The 23,519-nt window shown below is 37.9% G+C and overlaps 2 protein-coding genes across 3 annotated transcripts in view; one reads left to right on the top strand and one right to left on the bottom strand.

The window, feature by feature from the left end:
- The window catches only part of LOC120725510 (solute carrier family 22 member 2-like), an 18,292-nt gene extending 12,096 nt beyond the window's left edge, over positions 1-6,196 (top strand). Inside the window, exons 4-12 of one of the 2 annotated variants that reach the window (XM_040018475.1) lie at positions 691-845; positions 1,083-1,251; positions 2,839-2,953; positions 3,238-3,338; positions 3,416-3,630; positions 3,720-3,828; positions 3,908-4,020; positions 5,492-5,591; positions 5,922-6,196. In XM_040018475.1, the coding sequence (XP_039874409.1) occupies positions 691-845; positions 1,083-1,251; positions 2,839-2,953; positions 3,238-3,338; positions 3,416-3,630; positions 3,720-3,828; positions 3,908-4,020; positions 5,492-5,591; positions 5,922-6,012 (1,168 nt within the window). In that variant the 3' untranslated portion in view covers positions 6,013-6,196. The remainder of the gene's footprint in view (positions 1-690; positions 846-1,082; positions 1,252-2,838; positions 2,954-3,237; positions 3,339-3,415; positions 3,631-3,719; positions 3,829-3,907; positions 4,021-5,491; positions 5,592-5,921) is intronic. The other variant, XR_005694128.1, reaches the window with a different exon arrangement.
- On the bottom strand, positions 6,137-23,519 carry plg (plasminogen). The gene is made up of 19 exons (XM_040018473.1): positions 23,386-23,519; positions 21,399-21,534; positions 19,783-19,889; positions 19,362-19,476; positions 19,138-19,277; positions 18,775-18,895; positions 18,552-18,670; positions 17,524-17,686; positions 16,513-16,637; positions 16,256-16,415; positions 15,110-15,291; positions 14,858-15,006; positions 14,665-14,758; positions 11,717-11,831; positions 11,038-11,112; positions 10,799-10,939; positions 8,468-8,574; positions 7,543-7,688; positions 6,137-6,407 (listed from the first exon to the last, which is right to left on the bottom strand). Exons 1-19 carry the CDS (start codon positions 23,432-23,434, stop codon positions 6,246-6,248), a joined length of 2,406 nt encoding a protein of 801 aa, XP_039874407.1. The 5' UTR covers positions 23,435-23,519; the 3' UTR covers positions 6,137-6,245.

Below are 23,519 nucleotides of genomic sequence, written 5' to 3'. Positions count from 1 at the left end.
CAATGTGCTGCCCATTGTGTTGGATTGTCAATGCAACCCTCTTCTCCCACTCTTCACACACTGATAGCAACACCGCAGGAGAAATGCCAGCACAGGCATCCAGTGTCCGTAGTTTCAGGTGCTGCACATCTCGTATCTTCACACCATAGACAATTGCCTTCAGATGACCCCAAAGATAAAAGTCTAAGGGGGTCAGATCGGGAGACCTTGGGGGCCATTCAACTGGCCCACGTTGAAACCAAGCACCGCATTGTTTTTCTTGTGACATTACCAATACGTTTGATGTGTCACATGGCCCTCTTCCTATTGAAAAAACAAAAGTTGTATCCAAGGTGGCCGACTTCTAAATGGCCACCATGGTCACCACCCATCTTGAGGAGTTTGCCCCCTCACATATACTAATGTGCCACAAACAGGACTTTAATATCACCAACCATTCCCATTTTATTACGGTGTATCCATATAAATGGCCCACCCTGTATAATTACAACTGTGTTTTATAGAAAAATATAACTATAACACCCCTGAAACACATGAAGGTATGTTTGTGTGGTATGACTAAGCACACTCCTGCAGGCCTCTTGTGGCTAGACTTGTGGCTCTGATGTGTCCTGGAGTGAATATATTATTTTCAAAATAATATTCATTCAACAAATCCCCACCTGATGTATTTTCCATTTCACTCTGCAGGTTTGGCAGGCAGATCAGTTTCTTGGTGTCCAACATTTTGAATGCAGTAGCAGGGATCGCAGTGGCTATAGCGCCAAACTACATCTCCATCCTTGTGTTCAGGACCATCCTTGGCTTCAGTGTCAAAGGAGGCTGGATGACCTCATATGTGCTGCGTAATCATCTCCATGTTTTCTGAAATTGATTTGCTCTGAGGCATCTTCATAACTAACTGTGTAGAAATGACACGGCCTAACTTTTGATCATACATTTTCAAATTATTTTTTGGTGAATAATGCAAGAATTTTCTTACATTTGTGTAATTTATGTACTTGTGTTATTTTTGCATGTCATATTGTTTTGTTTCTAACAAAATTGTCTTACTTTTAATACCATTCCTGTCCCTCTGTTAGTCACAGAGATTGTTGGTGTGAAGTACAGGAGAACAGTGGGTATCTTGTACCAGATGTTCTTCAGTGTGGGTCTCCTCATCCTTCCTTTGCTCGCCTACTTTATCACAGACTGGCGCTGGCTCCAGGTCACCTTCGCTGTGCCCTACGTGCTCTTCGTGTGTTATTACTGGTAAAAAACCAAACAAACAAAAAGAAAAAAAATCACAATGTCAAACAAAAACAGATCACTGTCTGTGCCTGCCTTTGCGCTCATAAATGACCAGTGGCATTTATGACAGTGCGTCACCTTCATATATATGTATATATGAATATATGAATATTCCAGTGTTCAGCATGCGGATCGCCTGATCTCTGAGGCAATCATTGCACCAGAGTAAGGGTTAGGGAGTCGGGGGCAAGGCATTGGACTACCAATCACGCCATGTGGACTGCCATGGCTCAGGGGGTTGGGAAGCGTATCTGTAACCGGAAGGTCGCCGGTTCGGTCGCTGGTTCGATCCCCGGGCTCTCTGTCCTGGTCGTTGTGTCCTTGGGCAAGAAACTTTACCCTACCGCCTACTGGTGTTGGCCAGAGGGGCCGATGGCGCGATATGGCAGCCTCGCTTCTGTCAGTCTGCCCCAGGGCACTTTGGCTACAACTGTAGCTTGCCTCCACCAGTGTGTGAATGTGAGAGTGAATGAGTAGTGGCATTGTAAAGCGCTTTGGGTGCCTTGAAAAGCGCTATATAAATCCAATCCATTATTATTATTATCCAGAAAAAAATGCTCACTTGAAATGAACTACTAGTCACTTTTTCATCACTCTCATGAAAAATTTTAGATCTGTACTTGTTCAGAAATGTCCAGCACTCTATGTCATTTTTTCACATAATAGTGTTATCAATATTGCCCATTGGCCAGAGGGGCCGATGGCGCAAGATGGCAGCCTCGCCTCTGTCTCGAAAAGACCCTCAAACCTGTTTTTGGCTTACCTAGCACACACATTTGGATACTAATCAATTGGATACTAATCAAGGATTTTGTGCACTACTGCAAGTTGTTTGGATAATTGCACAAATAGGCATATATGCAGGTTACCTAATAAAGTAGCATGTGAGTTTGGATCAGGAAACAAGACTTACACTACTTCTAGCATAAGATGGTGCTTCCCTTTTTGATCAAAATAGATTTTCCCACTAAATTTATTATAGTAAAAGGAAAACGAAAACTGCCCATTATCTTTGGGACTATGGTTTATATGATGTATCTCATTGCTTTTGTTCTGTGCTGATGCAGGAAGCACTCTGGCCTTTAAATAGTAAAGCAAGAAGTAAGGTTATGGAAGTCAGCAAGGTGGACAGAGATGTAGTACTTCTTCCTCTCCTGCTGTGGTTTCAGATTCAAGATTCAAAGTGTTTATTGTCATGTGTGCAAAGAAAAAGCTTCTCTCTGTACAATGAAATTCTTTCTCTGCTGTCCACACGCAGATGCCGGTTAATATGTACAAATAGATAAAATAAAAATATCATGAATAAATACATGGAGACAAAAAAATTTAAGTATTAAATAGATTTATGTGCAAAAGAGCTATGAGCTTAATATGCTGGTTTAATTACTTGTTCCATAATAATAACCATTTTCTTATGCATATGCATATTTACCATAGTCACTTTCCAGGGAGTTAAAAAGCTCCTCATCACCTAAATAATGTATAAATCTTTTCAGTTAAGATTTTTATCTACAGACTTGCACCTTTAGACACTTCTTTGTTTCTCAGGTTTATCCCAGAGTCTCCGAGGTGGCTCATCTCTCAGAACCGTTCCTCCAAAGCTTTGAAGATCACTGAAGCCGTGGCCAGAGAGAACCACAGGACACTGTCCAAGAATACGGAGGTAGGCCGATTAAATAGTTCACTTACAGAACAATTTAAGAGTTTATGGATAGCAATGACTAAAGGAACAATATATTCACCAAATATGTTTATCAGTTTACTGCTGACTTTAGTATTTAATGGAATTTGTTGACAAAGACAAAGAAAATCACCAAAACTATTGTCTAACATTTCATTTCCACTAACAGGAAACATTAAGACCTATTAACTGCTTATTTCTACCATTATTTTATGACACTTTTTAATCCTGCTTTAATCTCACATTTCCATGTTTTTATTTCCCAGTCACTGGCTGATGGTGAAGGTGAGTCTACCTCTGCCTCTTTGCTGGACCTAATCAGAACTCCAAAAATGAGAAAGCACACCTTCATCCTCATGTTCAACTGGTGAGACTTGCCTGAAATCACACACGCTTTTTGCCTACATGCAGGTGATGCTGAACCTCTGTGTTTGTTGTGCACAGGTTCACCAGTGCTGTGGTTTATCAAGGCCTCGTCATGCGCTTGGGGATAGCAGGAGGAAACGTCTACATTGACTTTCTCATTTCTGGCTTGGTGGAATTTCCTGCCGCCTTCCTTATCCTCTTCACCATTGAACGTATTGGCCGGCGTCTCCCATTCGCCACTGCGAATATTGTAGCTGGAGCTTCTTGCTTCATTGCTGCTTTCATTCCTGACAGTGAGTTTTATGCATAGACTGTACAGAAAACACAGACATGGTCACCACCCTGGTACCCATTGGTTATTGACTTCCTGTGTGTATCTCAGGCTTGTTCGGGTTAAAGACAGCGGTTGCCTGTATCGGTCGGTTGGGGATCACCATGGCCTTTGAGATGGTGGTGTTTGTTAACACAGAGCTCTACCCCACATTTGTCAGGTGAGGAAACTAATTATAACCTGCTGAAGTTATAACCAGGAAATTGTGTTTATCTCTCCATCATTTTGACTGAATACAGGAACCTGGCAGTGTCTGTTTGTTCTACTCTGTGTGATGTTGGAGGCATTGTGTCCTCATTCCTGCTGTACAGACTGGCTGCTATCTGGCTGGAACTGCCACTCATCATCTTTGGTGGGTTTATAATGTTTACCAGTAAGCATGTATATGAAAAAAAAAAAGGTTAAATACTAGATGAAAGGCGCAAAACCTCATATTTATGTCTTCTCAGGCTGAATTCTTAAGAATGTTAAGGACTGTGCTCTACATTGCCACTAATATATTTTGGAAAAGGATGAATCTACAGACAAAATACATACAAAAAATATTCTGTATTTTATGTACAAAAAATATTCTGTATTTTATGTACATAGCTCAACTAATGTGAATGCGGGAGTGAATGTGAGTGCAAATGGTTGTCTGTCCCTGTGTGTTGGCCCTGCGACAGACTGGCGACCTGTCCAGGGTGTACCCCGCCTCTTGCCCTAAGACAGCTGGGATAGGCTCCAGCGCCCCCCGTGACCCTGAAAAGGATAAGCGGAAGCGAATGGATGGATGGATGGATGAACTAATGTTAGAGAAATGTATCTATTTTGACATTTGCTTTAAAGGTGTTTACTCTCACCAAATCACATAGATGTTACTAGAATCAAAACAAAACCAAACAAACAAAACCCCTAAAAGCATAATATTACTTTGCCGATGGGTTGCCAGAAAAATACTGATGAAAACTTTTAAAATTAAGATTTGGGGGAAATATGTCAGAGATTTTCCGTATGGGCTGTATAGGATTTCTTCTGTAGAATGTATATGATAAATAAAACACATTTACAAGGATAAAAACTACACAATTACCTAATGATATATTCAAACATGCATGCAATGTAATAGTTAGGCTTAAAATGGCAGAAAAGTAGTTTTGTTCATTGTAATTAATTAATAACATATTATATATTTTATCCATATTTAATATAATAAAAATAAATAGCAACTATTAATTTTTTTAAATAAAATTAGTAACTGGGTTTTAAAAGGTAACAAATCAAGTTCATAGATTTACCTTTTCAAAAACATCCACAGAATGTTAATAATGTACTCTTAATAACAGATCCTAACAAGGAAAAACAAATGGATCAGATATAATTTCACAAAGTAGTGACACTATTTATGAAATAAAGTAGTAAGTAGTAATATAGTAGTAATATAGCATCACTATGTTTCGATTCGATGGAGTGAATAATTCAAGTAATTCATTAAATGTAATATTTTTAGCTAATGTTTAACTAAAATGCTCAGAGAATGTTTTATACTGATACCAGTTCCTTTAATGCTTTTGTAGGAGCTCATGAGTGTTTTAAAAAGTGATAATTGTTTATTCATTCGATATTTTATTACAAAGATGTTAAAAGCTTTTTATTTAGTTTTTAATCAACAACAATTTGAGTCAGAAATATATATTTTTAGTAGCCTAAGTGTGATTATTACACACTAAATTTAAAAAACAGAACAATATCTGAAATTGAAAAGTCTTTAGCTTTTTTTGTAGGAAATAATTAAAATAATTTTGCAATTACACTGACATTATCTGCATCTTGTTTTGGTACAGGCGCTGTGGCAATCATAGCTGGAGGTTTGGTGCTGTTACTTCCTGAAACCAAAGGAGTACCTCTCCCTGAAACCATTGATGATATTGAGTTCCCTAATTGGTAAAATGTCACAGGTTTTTCGGTGATAACACATTCAGAATCCCGTTTACTGAGTACAGCTAAAGTATTAGTCCAGAGGTCCATATGAAGAGCACTGTGTATAACTTGTTATATTAATGAGTAAAGTAATCCTTCTTCTGAGTTCATATTACTTTTTAAAGGCATTACAATTAGCATTTGTTTTTCATCACTTCTTTTTGTAAAACTTAAGTAAAATTCAAAGAAAATCTGTACTAAAGTTTCATTGTAACTGATAAGGAAACTTATCTCAATAGACATTTACTATGCATTATTTGTGGGTGTAGTGTCAAAATGTTTTCTCTCTCTCAGGAAAAAGCGGAGCCAAGAAGAGAATCATCAAATGAAGAATCTTCTGAAGTCTGAAGATCAGATGAAAAACAGGGAAACGACTACTGAATGATTACATTTTATTTCACCCAAACACAAGGAAGTACATTTTTAATATTTGTATAATTTCCTTGTTTCATTTAAGTATTGTTTTTCCAAATTTCATTTATTGTTCATTGTCCTTCTTTTTTTTTTTTAACCAGTAACATGCGCTGTTTATAGTGTATCCACATCAGACAGCAGTGCTTGTAATATCAGAGCAGAACAGTGTATATATGTTAAGATCCTCAATAACCACATTGCAGTTTAGTTGGTTTTGATGGTTCTATCTATCCAGTCCACAAACTTAGACACTCGAGCGTAGACGCCAGGTTTCATGGCATTGGCACAGCCCAGACCCCAGGATGTGACGCCCTGCAAGACAAACCTGTTTTGCGAATAACACACTAGAGGACCACCGCTGTCACCCTACAAGGAGAAAACACACACATATACATATATTTTACTGTTCAATTCACACACTAGCTGCTTTTGTTGCCGTTGAGGTTAACTGCTGGCAAAACTAACAGAGAAGAAACAGAGGAATTGTTTGGCCAGTGGCTCATTTAAAAAATATAACAGAAGACTAATTAAGGCATTGGAAATAGCCCTTCTACTATATTTGTTGTTGACTATATACATTGAAAAAGTGGGATAGTAAGATTTATTTAACACATTTGACTTGAGTCCTTTACCTTTTAGGCAGGCCAGACAATAAAATAAAATAAAAAAATGAAAAAATAATAAATTAGTAAAATTACAGAATTTACTCTAGACCCCAAAACAGGAACTTTCCTCTTATTTACTTGTTCCTGTTAGTAAATTATGTTGGTGTACTATGAATGGGGGTGAGCAGTCTTATTAAATTACAGTTAAAAGTTCAGAATTGATACACTCGTTCACATTTTCTATCATTGTCCAGTGGGTTGGATTTGAGTCTTCTTCAGGACTATCCTGGCCCCCGTGCCTTATGTTTGGCACCCCACTGATAACATGAGTGTGCCACAAAACACATTCATGTTAATATAATTTTAAAATTGGGTCGCTTTTTCCATGTTTAATCAATGCTACAAATAAGTGGAGGTTTAATTCAAACAAGTATCAGAGAAATGTTTAGTCAATATTCCAGTTACTAAAACAACCATCAGGTACTCATTGTCATCACAGTTCTTTATATCTCGATATAAATCATCTAAATAACCATCTAAATATTTACTGTTAATATGGAAAATTTACATGCATAACAGATAAAAGAAGTTCAAACATCTGTCTAGTGTTGATTAGATATTTTTTTCTGTGTGTGATAACAGAGGACTCAAAACACTTTAACATGTTTGTAAAATCACATTTTTCCTGGTTTGAATGTTTGATTTGATTTGATTTTGGTAGCTTTAATTTATCAGTCTGCAATTTTCTAATATTTTAGAATGACTTTTAATGTGTTGTGAGTTTAATAGTTGATTGTTGAAAGAACTTCTAAATCCAAAGTACTCTAACTTTATGAAATCTTTTCTCATGTATGGTGAACTGTTCTACTGTAAACATATTTTAAAAAAAATTGTACCTGGCAGCTGTCTGTTCCTCCCTCGATATTTCCAGCACACATCTCATGATCTTTGACTCTGCCGTTCAGGTATGCTGGGCGATTGCAGACCCTATTCTCAATCACAGGGAAACCAGCTTCCTTAAGGGTGCCGTCACCTCCCGTACCTGCAGACACAATTCTCAGCGGTTATCCTCCTTGTCATTATGATAAGACATGTTTAAACCAGTGGCTGTTGTTTGCATAAAAACAAATACTATTATCAACTTCTTGTATGTTGGTTCTATTGCACTGGTCTTTATGTCTCCTTAAAGGTAATTTTTGTCTTAAAAAAGCTACTTTGTTTGAACAAAGTGGAAAAGATTCTATAAATGATTAAACAGCTACAATGTTATGTCCAAGGCACCTGTGCATTGTATTTCAAAGCGACATACAGTATCAGCACCATTCAAGCCAGAGTTTACTCAACATTTGTACATAATAATGATGTGGGGTATAGTTAAAAGATCACAAACTTATTTTTAAAACTAAACATAGAAGAATTGTTTATAAGTTGTCCTGTAAGGTAGGAGTACAAAATTGTTTCAATCAGAAGATTAAAGTGCTGGTTGGGCTAAGTAAAAACGCTCTGGTTAAACAGTGCCACTTTGTGGTGAAAAGCTTTCATTACATCTTGCAGAGGATTTTACAAAACAAGACCTGATTGTATTTCATATTAATCTGCTCAGTGTTGAATTTCTAAAGCTTGTAAATGAGTTTTTTAAGTTTATTATCTATAATGCATCGTGAGTTAGTAAGCAAAAACATGATCAAAATTGGTTTAAACAACATAACCAGACACTTTGCATTGTATTTATGTATTTATTTATACAAATTTATACAAATTGATCAGGAATTCAGATAATTCTCACAAATAACGACAATAGCACACATAAATGTGACCTACCTTGAGTCTCTCCCCATCCAGTAACATAACACTCTGTTCCACTGGGCACTATGTAGTCCTTTTCTGGCAGACAAGCAGGCTGTACTTTGTCGTTTATTAGCACAGGCCTGAAAACGCACACACAACATATATTCATACATTGAGAAGCATCAAATTTCAGTCCAATAACATATGGGGGCCACTATGAAGCATGAAGATGGGGTATTCTTTTCTGACACATAGCAATAGGAACAAATGGTGGACGTACGAAGGTAAGAGTGTCCTAGTTATAATATTTACTGTGACATAAAGAGCAAATTAAAAACACATGAACACGTGTAAGTGTAAAAGATGTAGACAATGTTGTGCTGTAAAGGGTACTTTTGAGGAAGACTTTGCTGACAGTGTGTTTATGTGTAATTATATTTTATTTCATTTATTTGTGCAAAGATTTGTACACATTTCACATGTTGCTGATGTGATGCCTCTTGCACGGTGAGAGACCATCAAATGTTTTCTCTATTTCAGGGACAACAGCTGCCAAGCCACAGAGGATATGGGTGGTGAGACAAGATTTAGCCTCTTCTAAGTCACAACAATATTAGACGGCATTCACAGCTTTGAAGTCTACACTGGGAAGGCTGTCCAACCACCTGAGCTTCCAAGTGAATGGGCAATGTGGTCCTACATACAAAATTGCATGAATTCTGTGCAAATCCAAAAAATAAAGCAGCCAGTGATGGGATATCTCCAAAGTATGAAGAGAAGGAGAAGATACAGAGACCCACAGTTCCCATTCCAAACTGGGAATGGGTAGCAGGTCCACTAAGTTGCAAAAGTATAGAAAACAATACACAAAGAAGAAAAAGCAATATGTATATATATACAGTGGCTTGCAAAAGTATTCGGCCCCCTTGAACTTTTCCACATTTTGTCACATTACAGCCAAAAACATGAATCAATTTGATTGGAGTTCTATGGGCTCAAAATGTGGTCATAAATATTTTGTACTTGTAAATCAGGATTTGTATGTGTAAAAAGAATTTGTGTGTGCGTAAAAAAGATTTGTATGTGTAAAAAAGATTTGTATGTGTAAAAAGATTTGTATGTGTGAAAAAGATTTGTATGTGTGAAAAAGATTTGTGCGTGCGTAAAAAAGATTTGTATGTGTAAAAAAGATTTGTATGTGTAAAAAGATTTGTGTGTGCGTAAAAAAGATTTGTGTGTGCGTAAAAAAGATTTGTGTGTGGACTTAGCCAAAAAAAACCCCTGCAAGTTACAAGTACGAATTTTGACCCTATTTTTCTTCCTTTCATCTGATTGGTCAATGTCATGTCAATCACAAATGTAACAATCCAATCAGAGAACAGATGGGTTTGGCTGTGGAGGGGCGCTTTTTTTGAACTGCAGGTCTTTGAAGGGAATAAATGCCCTTTTACATGCCAACCCAGCGTTTTCCTTCATCACCACGAAGGAAAACAGTCTGTGGTCGTCCGAGTTTGGTGATTTCTGTGTCACCAAATACAGGGACTTCCACAGCCTTTTCAGCAGCGCTGCGGACCGCGGGGGGAGGCAGGGTTTTGTAAATGACAGTCTTCATTACAAAGCTTTCTTCATTATGAATTAGCATAGATGTTTTTATTGAACATTTGAAGAACTAGCAAAAAAAACCAGAAACTCTTGTAGAGGACATAAAGTCAGAGATAGAAACGACAAGGAGCAGGTGCATCTAGTACAGGTAGAGCTGCTGCAAAAACCCACAGAGCTCAGCAGCCAGTGCAACAAATTCTGGATCCTTTGCTTTTAGTTAGCATTAACAGCACATCCTGCGTCCGATGTGAAAGGACTTTTATGCTGAGCACTGTGACTCACAGCAATGCTCCCTGGTCTGCCCTGACTTTGTGTTAAACTAATCCTAAAGTAATAATGGTATTTCTAACCACTGATATACCACAACTTTATCCTTTCAACAGCTTTCAACACCCCACTTTTCAGTTATTTATTTGTAAAAGATGTTTGGAATCATGTATGATTTTCATTCCACTTCTCACGTGTTCACCACTTTGTGTTGGTCTTTCACGTGGAATTCCAATCAAATTGATTCATGTTTGTGGCTGTAATGTGGGATGGTAATTCCACTAAGACAAAAATATTGCACATGTCACATTATGACATTCACTCATTAAATAATCTTGGACTATTCTGTTTCTACAGTTATGCTTACATGCTTACAGTTATATATGTTGTGACCAAATTTATGGATGAATTTGACTGATCCAGTTTTCCAATTGCTGTAGTATTTAACACAATTTCTATTTGTAGTTGATGAGGGATAATTAGACCCATACTGACCTCTCTAGTTTGAGCAAAGCAATGTCCGCTCCATTTGGTTCCTTCACTATTTTCTCAAGTCTCCTCTCTTGCTTTGATACCTCATTGGCGAGTTCTGTGTGGACACCCAGGAGCACCTTATAGGATGAAGGGCGGCTTGACCTATATTGTATAACATGTAGAAACACAGGCACTAATTATTTAGGATTTGAGTTATTGCAGAGTTTGATTTTAGGTCTTAATGGTGGCTCTCTTCTGACCTCTCAAGGCAGTGATTAGCAGTCACGACCCACTGAGGATGGATCAGTGTTCCTCCACAAAAATGGGTTCCCGTACTGGTAGAAAAACAGACATTTAGTTCAAAATGTACAGATGAACTGTAACAGCTTGCTTCAAAAAATACAGATATTAAGAGGCAACAATGGTAAAAAGTGAACTGACAAATAAAGAAAATTATCAGACAACTGATATAAATCATTTCTAATTTTCTGCTTCTAAATCTAAGGTTATTGTATTCATCATGCAAGGTACACCATGTTTGGTTAGACACCACATTTCATCTTGTTACCTTGTCCATCAGTAACACTGTGAAGAATCTTGGAGTCATTTTTGACACACTCATTAAACAAATGCGTAGGACTGCCTTCCTGCATTTACACAATATCTCTAAAATTAGAAATATCTTGTCTCAGAATGATGGTAAAAAACTAGTTCATGTATATATTATTTTCAGTCTGAATTTTAATAATTCATTTTTATTATTAGTCAGACCTAATACCTCAGTAAAAACAAAAACAACTAAACAAAAAACAAGTGAACAAAAAAAAACTTGTGTATATTTTTCTATCAAAATAATTTAAATTTCTGGATAACTCTGCATATCTGTTAGGGAAATTCAGACTATTTTAAAAATGTAACTCTTTGGTGTTATATCCTTACATGGTCCGGAGGCTGATTTGCCAGGGCCATGAGTGAGGCTTCGATACACAGCCGCCGACAATACGACCAAAACAGCGTTTTGGTTTGACAGCTGGCGTTCCACATTCCAGTCCAGCTGCAAGGTAATGATTTATTGTCATGAATTCTCACAAGACCAGTGAAGCAAAAAAAGACAAAGTTAGCTTCAAGTTTTGAGGAATTAACTAATGGACAGAAATCTTAACACCCTTGTCAGCCACAGGAAAATTGAACGGACAAAAGAAATTCTGTTGAAACTGAATGAGTTGACAAGAGTTATTACCAGTAACGGCGTTACTAACAGCATTACTTTTTTCAGTAACGAGTAATCTAACTAATTACTATTTATATCGTTACAACACTGTTACCGTTACTAACAACAAAATGCGGTGTGGTCGCGTTACTATTTTTCAACAAACAGACGGTTGAAGCTGTGTTCAGCTTACCGCACCTTATATCAGTTGCACGGAAGTAGCTGTAAGTAATCTGGGCGCTACAGCTTTAAGCAGCTGCGCGCTCCCGCGGACGGCAATCACTTTCTGCTCAACGATCACTTTTTGGTACACCTGGAGCTAAGCAGGTGTTTCACTGAGGAAGAATAAAGTAGTCGTGGTAAGCTGATCACATGACCACTTCAAGATGACAAAGCAACAAGGTGACATATACCAGTTTTTAATTATGTTGATAGGCCACGTAAAACCAGAGTCATGATAAACAATATATACTCGGCGTTTTTCCTGAATAGTTTTGTCACGTTTACTGTCTAAGCACAGAGCTAGCAAGCACTCTGAGCTTATGATCAAAACAAAACAAAACAAAAACAAAAAAAACCCTGCCCTTTCGTGTTGGTGGAAAAATGCACAATGTCGACCAATCAAAAAATGATATGGCAACATGACATTTGGTTGTTTAGGAAGAGGGGGGAGTTTTAGGAGAGAGAGAGAGAGAGAGAGAGAGAGAGAGAAGAAAAAGAGAGAGAGAGAGTTTTGAGATGTGAGAGATTTGTGACATTTAGCGTGTTTGGAGTGTGTAGTTAATGTGTTGTCTTGTGTAGTTAGTGTGTAGTGTTGTGGATAGATTTGTGTTGTGTGTCAGAACAATGAGGTGACTGCTGTCTGCAGGTATCAGGCTGTGATGTTCTCCTTTATAGTGGACAGAATTTATTTTTTAGGAGTGGCACAAATAATTTGTGTGGCATCTTATTGAATGCAGAACGCCTGATTGTTCTGTAAATAGTTTGAAATGGTTATAAAAAAAGAGGGTAAAAGGTAAATGGATGCAAATAACTTGTTGTTTGTAAAAACTTGTGCATAGGATTTTAAAATTGACGATTTATATTTACATTTAAAGTTATGAAATATGATTCATTAAACATGTTTGTGGTTGTTACAGTAAATAATAATAATAATAATAATAATAACTTTTTCTACTCAGATTTTACATTTTTTGTCTGATTTTAGATAAATTGTGTTAAAAACTATTTACTTTGCCTTGTTTGGTCTCATTCTTTTCAGCACAACCTCATGTGTCTCAGTTATGTTTTCATTTTGACATATTGTATTAAAGGTGAAATGTAGAGGTAAAATCAAAAGTGGTTAAAAATGGCCAATTATTCCCTGGACCCCAGAGGGTTAAACAGGTTTTTTAAGTTACACAATAGTTACTTTTCAAGTAATTAATTACTTTTAGAATTTTGTAACTCAGTTACTAACTCAGTTACTTTTTTTGAAGAAGTAACTAGTAACTATAATGAATTACTTTTTCAAAGTAACTTTATGTTTTAAGATGGCGGCGCGAGCAGTCGCAGTGGCCCGGCGCTCTACTCAACTTAGCGGTTTTATTTTGTGTATTTTTGTTTCACTTTTACTCCGATATGCAGGAGCACATATGCAGTACAGTAAAACTGAACTGCTTGTGGTTCTAAACCACAAAAACCTGCACACCTTCGCTGACAATGACTGGGGCTCAATTCCCCCTGAGATCCGGAGGGTCACAGACTCTAATTTCACCATACCACCGCTGAAGTGGCGTAGGCGACGGAGGCACAGGAAACAGAAGAGAGGGAAGAGAGCTGGGCTGAAGGCTAGGCTACGTGCTAACCCACACAGGCCGGCTATTCTGAGTCTCTTCCTCACCAACTCATGGTCACTAAATAACAAGATGGATGAGCTACGACAGCGGATCACCTCGGGCTGTCTGGATTACTGTGTTATGATCATCACAGAGACTTGGCTGGACTCTTTTACCCCAGACACTGCGATTGAGCTAGCGGGCCACGCTACGTTCAGAGTGTACAGGAACAAAGAGTCCGCTAAGAAACGCAGAGGAGGTCTGCTAGTGTTTGTAAACAATAACTGGTGCACCAACAACACAGTTAAAGTCGTCCACTGCTGCCCGGACATAGAATACATGATGGTTCAGTGTAGACCCTTCTACTTGCCGAGAGAGCTCACAGCAAACACAATAATAGCAGTTTATGTTTGGAATCATTTATGATTTTCGTTCCACTTCTCACGTGTACACCACTTTGTGTTGGTCTTTCACGTGGAATTCCAATAAAATTGATTCATGTTTGTGGCTGTAATGTGACAAAATGTGGAAAAGTTCAAGGGGGACGAATACTTTTGCAAGCCACTGTATGTGCGTGTATGTTTGCAGGTGCATGTATAACTTGTACATATCTTTCTTATGTAAATGTAAATTTGTCTGTTATTGTGTAAATACTTACGCTATTGTGTACTCCACACACATGGAGAGATGCCAAACTGCTTTCCATTGTTCTTGTAACAGTGACAATAAAATATTCTATTCTATTCTAACTTGTCCAACACTGGTTATCACTGCAGTCTGCAGTTGTGACTGAGCTACTGTAGAGTCACAGTGATGGAGTATTATTGCGAATACAAATAAAATATACTGAATATACAAACCACAGTCGGAGATCTGGCAGTAGTCCCATTTTTTGTTTCTGTCTGTAGTGTAGCACCATGGTCCATTCACATCACCGTCTGGGTTTCTGCAGCTCTGGGAGTGGACAGAGGGGGAGAGTTAGATGGCTAGAGAAAAAACAAAGAGTTCTGCCCTTTCCCCAAAGTGTTTATATAGCAACACCCACACACTTACATTGCCTTCCAGACCTTTGTTGGCATGAGTCTCTGGAGTGAAGCTGCTGTGTTCATGAGGAGTCTGAGCGCTCCACGCCTGGCAGGTCACACCCAGCACAGTAACAGAAGTTGGACCTCGGTATGTTTCTCCACTTCCAATCTTGCAGTCTAAAACAGCAGCAGAGAACCAGGAAAAGTGAAAGAACTGACAAAAAAACTGACAAGCAAGCAAAATGTTGGCAAATCCACATTTTTAAAAAGGTTGATTTACCTCTTTCTGCTGGTGTCTGGGTGTTAGTGGAGGGCTCCTGTGGTTGAGGACGAGTGGTTCCTGAAGGTTTCGTAGGGCATTTCTCCAAGTTGCAGTACTCCCAGCGAACTGAGGGGTCTGTAGTGTAACACCAAGGAGCTTGATCTCCATCAGGGTTCCTGCACCAATTTCTACTGAGGTCTCTGTTGAAAGGTAGATCTGGAACATTAGGATATCGACCCACAAAACAACATACTTTTTTCTCCTGGAGTCAAACCTCAGGAGGACTATAAATCTCTGCTGGCTCATTTATCATATAACAAATCAACTGGCACATCATGCTTAGAACAAATATTAGCCTATGTAGCCTTTCTAGCTGCTACTTTTTTTTTACGAGTATTTGTCATCAGTATATTTTGACCTACAACACAGTAGGTGTTCAGAACAGTTTTGTCTATGGTTCTTAAGTAAGTTGAAGAAAAAAGTTATAAAATTAAAGATAAACAGGACAAAATGATTTGCAAAAATAAATCCCAATCCAGATAAGTTCAATATTTTATTTATAATAGGACATAGAAAACACACTGAATATTTAAACTGAGACATTTTTCTATTTCGTGAAACAAAACAACAACTCACTTCAAATGTATCAGGAGCAACATGGAAAAGCAAGTGGTAGAAATTGTGGCACAACTTAAGGATAATATTCCTTGAGTAAAATTGTGAAGACTTTCAATATTTCATCATCTATAGTAGATAACATCATCAAAATATTTAGAGAATCTGGAGAATCCCTGTTTATAAAAGGCAAGGCCAGATAAGGGACCTCCCGGCTTGTTATCAGCACTCAGTTCAAAGGCCTGCATTTCTGATGGTGTCGGGGTAAATCAGTGCCTATGGAATTGGCACCTTGCACATCTGGAAAGGAGAGATTTCACCAACATTTTGTGCATCAAGAAATGAAAAATTTGCCAAAGAAGACCCAGGGCTATTGAGTAGCTAGAATCCTTAGCATTCCTCTCCCAAAAGTCCAAGTAAAGTACAATAATTAATCTCTAGACAAATTGTGGATTGTTTTGTCATTATGCAGTAGGTTTCTCAAAAATGTCAGGACGCTCTTCTGCCTGTATAGAATTCTGCTGTGTGTAAAATGTATTTGATCCTTACGCATTTGGGAAGGTCTCTGGAGTTTTCTCATGTCTGTGAGGAGTCATGGAGCTCCATCTCTGACATTTTTTCCCACTGACGGTCTCTGATGTTATGCCCCGATAACTGAAACCATTCCCTTCATAGCAGTTTTCTGCATCTGGGGGGATCACTGGATCATCTGCAGCAAAAGGTAAAGAAAGGAAGAACATTCCTGGCTACATTTTGAGAAGATGAAGCTGACTTTAAAAGAAGGAATAAGTTGACTAATATTATACCTGGTGCAGCTTCATTCCCACACCGTGTCACATTGCAGTACTCCCAGCGAGTGTCAGGGTCAGTTGTGTAGCACCAGGGCCTCCTTTCATTGTCAGGGTTGCGACAGTAGTTATTGTCTAGACCTCTGACAAAGATAAACACAGAAAAACACAAAAATGCGTGATCATCTTTCAGATTTCATGTGATACTTTTACCAGGGTCCTTAAACCAAAAACAGGTTATTGAGTAAGAGTCAACAATAGACATTCTTCTTTTTTTTCTTTTTAGTACAAGCACAGTGGTCATACTCCACAGTTCAAACCATCTCAGTTTGTCAATGGTGGATTGTTTACACTGACAAAGGAAATAATACAAAAATTTATTTTAAAGTTCAAGTTTTTAACTTTGTTTTCAGAAATTTGGAGACAGTACTGAGTATTTGATATACAGGATGACTGTTCCTCTCTCAGCAGCATGCTTTCTGTAGCAACATCCCATTTACGGTGCTCTTTCACAGCATGAAGCCATACTGCTGCTGACTGATCCTCGACTCTCTTTTCTTAACCTAGCACTTTCCCATAGCTTCATGAAATGGCTGATCAACCTTGCGCCACTCCAGCTGCTACAGCTCTGCCCATAGTCCTTGTTCTTAAAAATTAGTACCAGTAAACATCTTCTCCATTCCTCAGGCATCATTTTACTCTCGATCATTTGAGTTAAACAATCTGGTTAAAAACTAATCTGCCTTCTCACCCTAGGCCTCTCCATACCTCAATAGATATCTGGACTAAATGCCTTTCCACTCTTTATCCTCTTTCATAGCTGCCTTCATTTCTTTGTTTCTATTTCTCTGCACTTCCTTATTCACTTACTGCCCTCTTCTCTCTCATTTTCTACCTTTATCATGTGGATCATGAAGTTCTACAATAGATCTAAAAGCTATTAATGAAAAAGTTGAACTGTGCCACTAATATTTTGTTTACCATATTAAATCACTAAAGGCTGACACTGGTTTCAGGTTTAGCTCTTACTTGCAGGGATAGTTTTGTGGAGTTCGGTTGTGTATTTGTGGCGTCTGAGCCGACCAGCTCTGGCACGTTTTGCCAGTCTCCGTAACAGCAATTGTTCCTCGGTATGCTAAACCTTCATTGGTGACACAGTCCACCTCTGGGATGATGGTGGGAGGTTCAGTAGCTGAGAAAAGAAGACAAGATGGATTGTATAGAGAAGTCATAAAAAAAGATGTCAAACATCTGCACTCTCTTTATTATCTGTAAAAAGCATGTTTTAAACTCGATTCTGAAAGATGCTATAAAAACTGTTTATTGTTTCTACATATTTAAATTCTTTTTCTGTTATATTTCCACTGACTTGTACTTTTAAAGCTGGTGGGTTCTTGCAGTGGGTGATGTTGCTTTGAGCAGAAATATTCATTCAACATGGATTTCTGAATGCTTTGTTTACATTGTTGTCTAGAAACTGCAGGTGCATTTGAGGTTTACATCAAAGAAGGAAACCCCTATTAAATGGTGGAAATTTCAGTTGTATTTAAATTGATTTTCTGAAATAAATGAAATGAATATGAAATGAATATTGAGCCAGTTTTGATTGGTTCTGTACAGGAAATGGGATTAAACAGGCAGTCCCCTAGGTATACAACAGGGTACGCAGTGCATTATGTTGATTGTTAAGAGAAATAATTTGCCAATCACATGGCAGCAACACAAAGCATTTAAGCATACAGATATGATCAGTGTGACCTACTGAAGTTCAAACTAATGATCAAACTTTTTTTTTCTGAACATGTTGATCTCCTTATGATCACAGTGTACACTTCTTATCATGGTTGCTTCCAGCAAGATAACACACCATGTTACAAAGCTCAAATAATTACAGACTGGTTTCTTAAAGCTAATAAGGAGTTAACTACATAAATGGCCTCAACAGCTATCAAATGTCAATGCAATAGAGACCTGTGGGGTCTGGCAACAAACATCAGTGGTGCACCAAATTTTCCAATATTGTGAAATTCTTATCCTCATTAAACGTGAGGACTTACTGCAGCGCGGTATGGAGCAGAAGTCCCACCGTTTGGATGAGCTAGTGGTGAAGCACCATGGTCGGGGATCTCCATCTGGGTTTCTGCAGTAGTTCTCCTCCAGATACTTTAGTGGAAGACTCAACAAAGCATAAATAGAAGTATTTAAGCTTTAGCGTAGCTTCTGGAAAATGTTTTCAATGTCCACAACAAGCTCACTGAAGTGTTGCTCATGTTGTCTTACGTGCTAGGATTGTAGCCATGGTTGTGAGGTTTCTGGGAGTCCCAGCGTTGGCAGGTGAAGCCATTTTCAGTGGTGGAGATTTTTCCTCTGTAATTCTCACCATTGCAGACCATACATTCCTCTGTGAAGGAAAAACACTGATTTATCTGAAATATCATAGCATGATAATTACCGTTCTTCCATATTGCATATCAGTATTTCAGAACATTGTGTAGTGCCTAGATTGCACATATTAGCTACATTAGATAATTTAAAAACCAAATGGCGATTGTTGAAAGAGAAATGGCTGCTAGAGGACAATTAGACATGTATGTTGGCGAAATAAAACAAAACAAAACAAACACAGAGATTTATTAATCTTACCAGAGCAGCTGGGTACGTTGCAGTGCTCCCAGCGGGTGTTAGCATCAGTAGTGTAACACCACGGTCCATTGCTGTCCCCATCAGGGTTTCTGCAGAAATTGGAGTCCAGATCTGCTAGTGGGTTGCTCTGCGGCGTGAAACTGCAGCAGAAACATTAAGGACAAATTTCACAAAGCTATAGAAGGATATGAAATGATGATGCAAAATCAAACGCAAACACACACTTTGGCCTGTGTGGGTAGTTTGAGTCCCATCTTTGGCAGATCTTTCCTGAGTTTGTTCTGGACTTTGTTCCTCTGTAATCTCTTCCTATTCCATTTACACACTCCAGAAGATATGCTAGAAAAGAAAAGAAAAGAAAAGACTAGAAATAGATTTATTGATGTTTATCACGCATTATCTATAGTAAAAATTTATCTGATCTGAGTTCTGTGATGTTTTATGAAACTAAATTAAATTACAGCAGTGTTTAACTTTCAGTCCTCTACTGTGTTTATAACATTAACTACAATGTCAACAAAAAGCATTGGAAACAAAAAACATGTAAACTACAATAGACTAGTCACTGTAGCTGACAGAAAGAACAACATGAAAACAGAAGCTTTAGTGTTAGTTTTAGTCATAGAGAAAAATTTGGATCATTACCATTTTTTTCATATAAAGCTGTGCTGCTTCTGCGAAAGACATTGTCTGTTTTAGAGTTTGCTGGTGTTGTCAAACACTCTTGGTCCTTTTCATTATAGACAAAAGACCTGTGAGGAAAAAAATGAGGTGTTGTTTGATTTCTTGCAAGTTGCTATGCAAATCTAAGTTAAGTACACATTAGGAGTTGAGGTGGCCACTGGAACATACATGGACAAGGATTGATAACATGGTATTAATAGAAAGCTATTAATACCATGCTATTAAAGCTATATTACTACAAGAGAAGCTGTTATCAAAGCTTGAGATCCAGAGTCTACAGTACAATGGGAAAAGCAGTGAGCAGTATGAAAATATTGAGCCAACCCTCGTAGAAGAGAGCAGTGAATCCAAACTAAATGTTGCCCAGCCACCTGCAACGGCAGATGCATCTACTGAAATGAGAAAATATGTAGCCAAGGTAGCCACCCAAGCAAAAGCACGAGTCTCCTGGTTAACAGTCCCATCAGAGGAGATGCTTGCAGATGTGATGTTATGACATTGCTTTATACCCCATCCCCACCATCAGCATCACTGATTATGGGGATGATGAGCTCATATACACTGCCACAGTAATCTTAGAAGCACCTGCATATAAGATCAAGGATGCAAGTAGAGGAAGTCTCCAGTGGAGAAAAAAAAGAAGCCAATCCAGGACGTACTCCCAACTACAAGAGAATAACAACATGGGCCAGACCCACCCAGAGTTGAAACTGAACAATACTGAAAGAACATCTGTGAGAAAGAGGTGCCACACCACACCAATGCCAAGTGGCTGGTGGACCTACAGTAACACCAGACCACAGCAACCTTCCACAGACATACGGAAGCTCCTCTCAAGCATCATAGCAACTAAACTGAGTAGAAACATGAGTCAATACACAAGAATAGCTCAGAATGGCATTGGAAATACAACAGACAGCAGAAGCATCAGCTCCTGGTCTATAGAGCTGCAACACAGGACTTTACAACTACGCAGACCACCCTGAACGGCGCCTGGATTGACAACCTACAAACTCAATTCTTCACACAACCATATTAGAGTGCCTGCACTGTACAAGGCATAATGGTAGGAATAAGATCCCAGTCAAAAACACATACGGCTTACTGGTCATCAGATCCCCAGTGTGAAAAATACACTGGCCACACAAGGCAATAGATGCAGCTGATGTCGAGAAACAAAAACTCCACACAGTGCATGGGGGTGTCCACCTTGCATTGTGAGGCACCTTCAGGTTCTACAAGCAGTGGAAAGAGTGTAAGGATCAATGAGTTTCAGAGCCACAACCTGAATCATGGAGCATCCACAAATACAGCTGAAGATAGATGATGATGAGGAACAGTTGTGATAGATGTGGCAATACCAGTGCAGAGCAACATCAGGAAGAAGAAGCACAAGAAAACTGAAAACGACCAGGAGCTAAAGGAACAACTGGAGCAGATGTGGAGGGTAAAATGCAGCCCTATGGATAATGGCAGGAGTAGGAGCTAAAACTGGAAAAAAATGTATTTGCATATACATAACATTCTATATATATGCAGCATTTTGATCCACAGAACGAAATGAGATGTGAACTTACTTGCATGTGAAAGATGTTTCGGTGTCACATTTGGTGGCACAGTCAGCCACAGTGTTAACTGAATACGCTCGTTTATTCAGTGAGATAATCCATGCACCTTCAGTTTTGGAGTAGGCTTCCACGTCATTGCCACCAACTGCAATCAATCACATCCAAACCCCCCCCAAAAAATCAGTTACATCATTTATCAATGTTTTCTTTGTTGTGTGGCTCAAAGATGAGTAAAACCTGACTTCACATTTCATTTTTTAAAATATAAAACAAAAGAATCTATCTATTCTATTATATTCAATTTGTATCTCGATGATCTTTCTGTTGTGTAAAATGAATGTAAGACTGCATGTATGGTGGGTAACCTTCTTATTAATCATTTAATGTATACTGATGATTTGGCCCATTTTGCTTCCCTACAGTGCTGGTTTGAAGCAGGGACTTAGAGTCTGTGCTAGTTATAGTCCCCAGTATAATACTGCTTTTAACCCTAAAAAGACTGAGTTATTGTGATTGCTACAACACTGTCTGTGATGATGATGTGAACTTAAAACAGTGTTTTAAGTTGCACATGTAAGCTAATAATAACAACAACTATTATTATTATTATTATTATTATTAAGATACAACAAAATAATATATTTTAAAAAACCTTTTTGTGTATTCAGTTATTATTCAGTCAGGTCTCTGGGATTTAAGCTTTTTCACTGTCATAGGCTGTAGGCAGTGGACTCTGGAGTCATAGAAATGTTAGCTAGACTTACATGTATAAAGGAGTAAAAGGAAAAAATATAATCATTCTGTTGGATGCATAAATTAAATCTTTGTCTATTAACTCATTAAACTAACATAAAAATGAATGCAGTACACTTAGGAACACATTTTAGGAAATCGCTAAATTTGGGAAATTAGCAATAACACAAGGAAACATAAGGGTGGAAGGGAACAAAACCAGCATCTCGAAAGCTCAACATTTCTTATTTGTTAGATCAATATAAAACCCAAAGTGCAAGTCACCTTTAGACTCCCACATCAAGAGTGCTATTGGACTTATCGTCTGTTGCTATTAGATACATTTCATTACAAATCTAGCAGTTCTCATAACAGCAAAATACAAATGCTGTCAGACTTAATTTTAGATAAAGGTTTTTTTTTTCTTTTCCACCTTGCGCAGCAGCTAAATAATATTATTACTAAACAGTGATCTAACATAACTAACTGTCCTTTTTGTTATGTACCCAAATGTTATATTTTAAAAGAGAGTATATATTCATTTTCAATAAGCAGGTTTTGTCCAGTCAGTCAGTCAAGGTTGCTGATTAGAGGGTTTATCGGGAAATCGTGTAGCCAAACAATCCATTTTGCGTCATCTGACTAAAAGGAACCAGTGTACAGGCTACAAAATTATTACAAAGTCATCCTTCACACTAATCACACAACTTTTTGAGTCTTTATAAACTAAATTACACAGAATTACCTGCAATTACTTTAATGTAAACTTACATTTATCAAATTCAATTAATTATTCAAGTCTTGAACAACAGTATAGCTTTGAATGTGCTGATGTGGTCTGTCACGACCTGTTTAGACCAACGACTGTTAGAAAAAATGAGGCTCTGTGCTTTTTATGTGGCTGAGTTATAGCACTTGAAAGTTTTCCATTATTTAAACTAAATGTAAACCAAAATGTAAACATAAAAAAAAAAAAAACTTCATTGCACTGCCTGATCTTATTCCAAAAACCCACATTTAAACAAATTCTGTATTAATTTGGATTAGACCTGTTTTAACTAATGAGGATATATTTTTCTACTTTGGCTGAGTTATTTTTATTCTTCATCATCTGAAAGAGGAAAAAGTGCTAGTCAGTCATTGTCCTGTGATGTAAGGGTTTAGACCTCAAACCCTTGTTTATCTTTTAAATGTAAGAAAACAGAGCTAAACAAATAACAAGAAAAATCATCTTTACATGCCCTATAGTAGTTGTACTACTTACCAGTGGAGATCAAGGCTCCCAGGAGGAAAGCTGCTGTGTACAGGCCCATGGTGAGACCCAAAAACTAGCAGTTCATCATCGACTAACTCAAAGAGACACCTCGTGGTATATTATTGGGCTTCTTTTAGCATGTC

Source organism: Simochromis diagramma, unplaced genomic scaffold (assembly GCF_900408965.1).
Source record: "Simochromis diagramma unplaced genomic scaffold, fSimDia1.1 OVJJ01000802.1, whole genome shotgun sequence".
In the NCBI taxonomy this organism is placed as follows: Eukaryota; Metazoa; Chordata; class Actinopteri; order Cichliformes; family Cichlidae; genus Simochromis; species Simochromis diagramma.
This window is presented reverse-complemented; position numbering and strand designations above follow the sequence as displayed.